Here is a 6,936-nt window from a genome sequence, read left to right on the forward strand (position 1 = left end):
ATATATGCCAACTGGCACGCAAGCTTATGCCCACTCTGTCGCCCGCGTATCAAGAATAAGTGAATAGGCGCACACTTAAGAATAAGTTCTCCGAAGCATGGGTGATTGCGACTACACCGGTAATAAACGAATGTTCGAAGCTGAACGTTTCGTGGCTGTCCGCAGAGTAACAAAGTTACTAGCGATAATACGTATTTAATACGAGCTATTAGAAAGCACAGATAACCTACGTTCCAGGCCTTGTGTGCAGCAAAAACAAGTTTATCGCAACTGAGTACACACGAGAGCGATTAGACAGAAAACAAACAATCAGAACATGACCACACCGATGAACTTTATGGAGTCAGAAAAATGACAAGCAGCTGCTCCAAAATAATTGCCAATTAAAGAACGTAGAGTAATACACACTGATCCTGATTTAGATCACAAGTGGAAAGTTTGGGCAGCTAAGAATACATTTCTTGCCCCGCGTTTAGTACAAGCACCTTATACACCGCTAGCGCAGTTTGAGCAAGGCGTAATGAGCTTATATGATGCTTACGTGTCCTCTGAAGCTGCGGCCAAAGCTTCGTGTCGTACCCAGTCACAGTCTTCAATATCCGTCCAAACAGAGGTTTGCTAAGCCGTCCCGGCATAATGCACATCCATCGTAAGCATGCAGGCAGCTAAGGCAAGTAATGGACGTGTCACCAAGTGATTAAACATAGCGGCGCCCGCGAGATCGCCTGCAACAGGGCCTGCACTACAGCTAGGCATATAATACATCCGTTTTGTCCACTTTAGACCTCTCAATAGTTCTGCTTATAGAATTACGATCTGTTTTTATTGCTGAATTGGCACTATAATCTTTATACTACAGCTGGAAATTTTGAGATTTTCAGGAATTAAAAAAAGAAACATTGATGGGCTAATTTAAAAATATATATCTACAGGCGGCAGATTTTGAATTTTTATTTCAAACACAACAAACTTCATCAACTTCGGTGCAGTGAATACCAAGCAAGCGGATATCCTTTGTTTCCATGCATTTAGACCGGGGCACCCGAGGTAACGGTTCCTGTTAAGAGTTCCTTCGGAACAGAAGTAGTACACTTCGAAGTATCACACAAGTCAAAGGCGTGCAGTGATGACCAAGCTACATCACTTCGAACAAGAAAATTAATTGGCAGGTTTAAAACGAGGTTACGACACTTATACTGTCGGACTTGGGCGTGGACGCCTCGCAGTAACTCAGTTGTGTAGATCAGGAGGCGGCTCTCTGAAGCAGTGCCGACGCGGGCGAAGACATTGAATGGCGAAAATTTTCATGTGTTTGCGTAGAAAATTAGGCTGATGATGTTAGCACCGAATACACAACACGAACGACAAACACAAGATAAGCTTTACATGCATATTTATGCTAATGCCGCGTCATTAATTCTTGAAGTAATCTTGAAAAAAAAATCTTAATTGTGCTGACCGTGGTAAAAAGAAAGTAAAAGATTAACGCAACTTTTTCATGCTCGACTACAGAAACTGTGCGCCGTAGTGCGAGAATATGTGAAGCGCCGAAGACCATCACTGGGCCGGGGTTTCAGCCGCCTTGAGAGGAAGAGACTTCCACTTGAGGTAAGCCTGCCGATATAGCCTGCGAAATAAGTACGGAATATGTGAAAGAGAGGCTATACAAACGACACAAAGACGAGTGTAACATACTCTTCAGAGTGGAAGAGTTGACAAAAAAAAAAAAAGGGTTGCGGATGTCTAAGCAAAAGATGAAAGCGGTAATCTACAGATTTTAAGGCTGGGCGAATATTCGAAGTTTTAAATGGAATCGAATATTACTCATTAACTATTCCGTATTCGTATTCGAAAACGAACTACTAAGTATTTTCGAATATAAGTACGAAAGAAGGAGGTGAAGTACATGCTCACTTGTGAAACATACCAAATATTTCTGAGCAACCGAGCTATTTTGGCCGTCTGCTAAAGAAGGTATCACAAATTATCAGAAGTGAAACGATGACGAAAGATTACGAAGAAATCCAGAAACAAAATGGGTAATGCAAGCTTTGCTTTCGTCTTCGCGGCGGAAACCCAGATGGCAACAGGCGATTTTTGCTTGTAGTCTGTCATATAGTGCTTCTTGAAGTCTAGTGAAGTAGCAGTGTTATATTTTAGGCTAGCGATGTCTGGCTTGCAACGGGCCCTTTCCCATATGTATGCCACACATACTGCGCTTGAATCGATTTTTTTTTCTCTTTCCACAACTTAATATCTATTTAACAACGACTTATTGCCGTGTTTGGAAAGCTAGTCGCCCCTCAGCCATTCATTCTTGAAAAAGATTTTTGCAACCAGGCTGTAAATATGTGAAGGGACTATTCATGCAGTTATTTTAGTGACAATTACGGATGTTCTGTATACAACTGGTTGTAATTGTCCGTGAAGGTTAGCTTTCCTTTTTTTCACTAGTCAGTACAAGCATGGTACCTAATTATACCAAAATAAGTATTCCTGCTGTAAATATATGCACCTACACTTGACTATTTACTATTCGATTCAATGTTGCAGTCTTTCTATTCGTATTAAATTCGTATTCGTAAAATTGACATTCGCCCACGTCTACTACAGTTACATTCAGAAGGCACCGCAACTCCAATGTCTTGACTGGTATACAACAACGTCGCCCACAAAAGACGACTACAGGCAAGCACGTCTTACTGAAAAACAAAGCATACATGTTTTATACGTGTGAACAGCAATAAGCATACCCTTGTTGCATGCTTGTGACAGCTTTGCGACGACCACTTCTGGTCAGTTTACCATTTGACGCCACCAGTCAGGTTCAACGAATTATTTGCTGCAATCTGTCCGTTTGCTGCATAAAACCAACAGGCGCAATCACATTAACCTCGACGGACAGCGTCGAGAGAGCCGTTTAAACAGACAAGGTGATCGCAACTTGCCATATCCACGTTTAGCGAGTACAATTACCGAGCCGCAGTCGCAGTCCGCATTGACATGCATTACGCGATGATGAAGAGCGAGGTCGTCGGAAAAGCGGAAGGGCTGATTTACCTCTCGGTAGCCCCATCAATACGATATCTCGCTTGAATCCAGTCTCCACCGAGATGCATTTGCATGCGGCTGTCCTGAGATCCCTGCTCGATCATATTTACGTTAGCACTTTACCACGGAGGTCGGCCATATCATCTTGCCATAGCGCAAGAGAGACATCGCCACTCGCTCCAATCGGGTCGTTAGCAGCTGTATTCACGAGACAAAGTTTAGAGCTGGAAGATTAACTCAACTTGACTCAGTCGAGTATGCATACTAGGTATGAAAGGATTAAGCGGGTAAAGCCTATGTGCACTTGAGGAACTTGTCGAGTTCAGTGCATTTCCAAGGCCCGGATTGGGTTTTCGTTGAAATTGACTCTGTGAACATCGACATCAAGTGGCACACAGGCAGAATTTAGAGCTGGGCAAATTGCGTCACAATGCAACGGAAACGACCAGCGAACATGAAACACAAAGAACACACGACGAAACGGGACAATGTTGGTCCTCATTCATTTGAACGAAATGCAATGCGGGTCCCCATTCATTTCGCACCTTTCTTATGGACTCCAAAAGCCGCTAAATAAAATGCAACGAGTTCACGAGCCATGGTGCCGGGTCTAGCCACACTGTTCGCTTTCTGTTCACGTAAGCAATTGCCGTGTTACGAAAGTGCCACATACGTGGCGGATACAGAGCGTCCCCTTCAGGATTGCTCTTTACGTTGCGCTGCAACAAGTGTTTGCTAAGTACGGTACACAAGTATAGGCTAGAGAGCTGGTTGTTCCAAGCGTGAGAGACGCTTAAAGGCGCTGCGTGATCACGTGTGTGGCAATAGTTCTGCCTGTGCGGCCTTAGCTATTTAACTGCTTAACATCGAAATCCTCCCACCCTTCTTCAAGACTTGTGAAAGTGTAAGTATGGATGAAGATAACTGTAAAAGGCACATGCATGTGTTTTACGGGAGCACGCCTGAGGATGTGTTTTTTTCTTTCGTCCTCGCGTTTTTTAGGCGCTGTCCTGTCTGCTGTCACGTGTTCATTCAGCCAGCGGCTTGAATAGGAGGCTGACCAGAAGTTGTAGAAGGCGTATCCGATCCAGGACGCCGTGTGCACCATGAGGAAGATGGCGAGCACGAAGGCGATCAGGCGCGGCAAGCGGTCCAGGGCGCGCGCAGCCTGTATCCAAGCCAGAACCAGCACCACAGCCATCGAGATAGCGAACGCCAGGTTGAACAGCAGCCGCCGCTGGTGGCCCGACGTCTCCTCGCTCAGGAGCCACTCGCGGAACGACTGCACAGCGGGCGTGCAAACCGCCACGGAACACCAGCGCACATAACCGCTCAGGATCTGCTGTTTCCGCGACGTTATACACCATGCTAAGAGAAGTGGCAAAAACTCAGGCAGGGTATACAAATACATAGTGTGGTTGAACGTCTAAAAAGTGACTCGCGGGCGATAAGGCACGCTGTAGTAGGGGTTTCCTGGGGGTGGGGGAGGAGCATTCTGCAAGTTTACACCTAGTGGACATGTCCATTTCGTCTGCTGCTAAAGTGCTGATTGGCTGGTAGCACCTGTCTCCTTCTGACGCCTATTCCACCCATCCAATCAGAACGTCAGCAACAGACGAAATGGCCATATCCACTAGGTGGAACCCCTCCCCCGGACAATTTTCGACCACGTGGGGTTCTTTAACATGCACGTAAATCTAAATACGTGACAGATATTGCACCCCGCCTGCGTCCGAATGCGGCTCGCGTGGTCAGGAATCGTACCTGTGCGCTCATGCTCGGCAGCACAGAAGGCAGCGTATCCTAATAGTCCACGCTGACAAGGCTCCATCAGAGCGCTAAACTCCTCAGGGCTTTGCCTGGCTGGAGAGGATACGGATCACACATCGTGCAGTGCTAAGGAGCCACAACTTCCTCTCCTCATCAAAATAGGGCAGTAAACACGCGCGCAAACAAAAATGAAGAGGCCGCGGTAGCAGCCAATCAAAAGTTTATACAATATTTAGGCCAGTCAGTCCTGCACTCGGGGGTATAGTTTCGGGGGATCCCTAGACATGGCAGGTCACTTGACGGTCTTTCTGTAATTTGCCACGAGAGGTAATGCAAGATATTTTAAACAAGATGACGCCGTAAAGATCCTGCGCATACTCACCTTTTGCTGCTCCCAGTGGATGATGAAGTCGTAATGGCAAGATGGGCAGAAATACAAATTGTTCTGGAAGACCTGGATTGCAATGCAGTTGGCATGGGCGTAGCTCAAGTCTCCTGCGCAAGGGAAGCCCATCCAAACTCTTACTAGGCATACTTCAAGAACAAAGTTCAACTCAGGGCAAGCCACTAAGGTCTGCTCTGCCAAGGCTTCAACTTCGATAAATATAGTTACACGCTCTAATATTTTACAATACATAATTTACAGCTCTCGTCATTATTTACACTGTAATTACTCTGTTGTTGCAAAGTTTAACAACAATACTTTAACCCGTATACCTGAGGCGACGATTTGAAGATCGACCATTGACTCCTGTTCTTCGAGCGTAGATTAGCTGTCACGTACAGGTGCGACGCGTGTAGCGTATAGTCACCGAATAGATGAGACGAGAGGATAGGAAGGGAGAATATTTCGCCGCAAGAGTTCTTTAAGAGCTGAGACAGCACTGATAATATACAAGCACTTCAAGGAAGCCAAAGTAGAGATACTAAACCAGAGCTACTAATCCCGCCCACTCGACCAATGAGACTGCCCTAATTAACGGTCTCTTAGCTAGAATCGCACACAATACAATTTGTCGCAGCGTTAAAAGCGTGCAAGTGAGTGTATAACAGTGGAGGCCAAGAGATGCTCGATCGTGCTGACCTGTGCAGCGACATGGCTTCACCATGCACAACGGGTCGTTGATGCCTCGGCAGAAGCGGCAAACGCGGACCGGCGCTTCACTGCTCGGCGCTGGACTCGGTGGGGGAGTCACCGCCTGGGCTTCGGGCAATTCATGCCCTCTGTTCCCCCGTTCGGCCATTTCTTCTTCCTTTGCTTCTCATTCGCTGTGTGACACTAACACCTTGCTTGCTTGCTTGCTCTACCATGGCGCGTACCCACTACGGGGGATTGGCCAAGTAGCCGGCGGTTGAACGGAAAACGGTTGTAGGAAAACGTGCGCTTTTTGAAAGGAGAGCAAGCTAGCGGGTAATAAATTTTAATAAATGGAACTGGAATATTGTTAATTAAGAAATAATAAATAACAAAATTAACGTAAATGGGAATCTTGTTAAATAATAAATCAGTAAATTAACTATGTATTCTCCTTGTGCCACCAAGGAACTTGCATACGGCTCAGCATACATTCTTGTTACTTAAACCCGATGTAGTTGCCCCGAAGGAGAGTATGTTTTCAGTGTTTGTAGCAATGCTTAATTTTCGGAATGATATTTCGGAGTATTTCTCACTAACACCTAGGCTGTACATCTACATTTCGCTTGCTTCCTCGGCTGCACAGCCGCAGGACAAGTGATACACCTACTCCCTCAAGATACCCTGTGTACCGTGCATTGCGTGCACGTTAAAAAAAAAATCAAAGAGGTCAAAATTTATCCAGAGTTCTTCACTACGGCGTGCCTCATAATCATATCGCGTTATTGCCACGTAAGAACGCAGAGCTAATTAATTAATTAATTTCTGTTGCTACGCCTGCCCAACCATCATCTGTACCCAGGCGGTCTATGCACGGGCTAACCTCAATTTCTGTCTTTCTTCCTCCATCTCCAGCCAGGTAGATTAGCCAGGTCATAGATCTTTTCTTATTAGTCATCCTTCACTTCTAATTTCGCTTGCTTCCTCAGCAGCCAAGGCGTAGCCGGAGGAAGATTGCTACGCCTACTTCCTGAGGAGTC

At 45.8% G+C, this 6,936-nt stretch overlaps 1 protein-coding gene across 1 annotated transcript; it reads right to left on the minus strand.

The window, feature by feature from the left end:
* Positions 1-868: 868 nt before the first annotated feature.
* Positions 869-6,235, minus strand: LOC126541497 (E3 ubiquitin-protein ligase MARCHF8-like). Its single transcript, XM_050188263.3, has 4 exons — positions 5,906-6,235; positions 5,204-5,316; positions 4,113-4,333; positions 869-1,627 (listed from the first exon to the last, which is right to left on the minus strand). Exons 1-4 carry the CDS (start codon positions 6,063-6,065, stop codon positions 1,558-1,560), a joined length of 564 nt encoding a protein of 187 aa, XP_050044220.1. The 5' UTR covers positions 6,066-6,235; the 3' UTR covers positions 869-1,557.
* Positions 6,236-6,936: the final 701 nt, after the last annotated feature.

The sequence above is a fragment of the Dermacentor andersoni genome, chromosome 2 (assembly GCF_023375885.2).
Source record: "Dermacentor andersoni chromosome 2, qqDerAnde1_hic_scaffold, whole genome shotgun sequence".
NCBI classification, from domain to species: Eukaryota; Metazoa; Arthropoda; class Arachnida; order Ixodida; family Ixodidae; genus Dermacentor; species Dermacentor andersoni.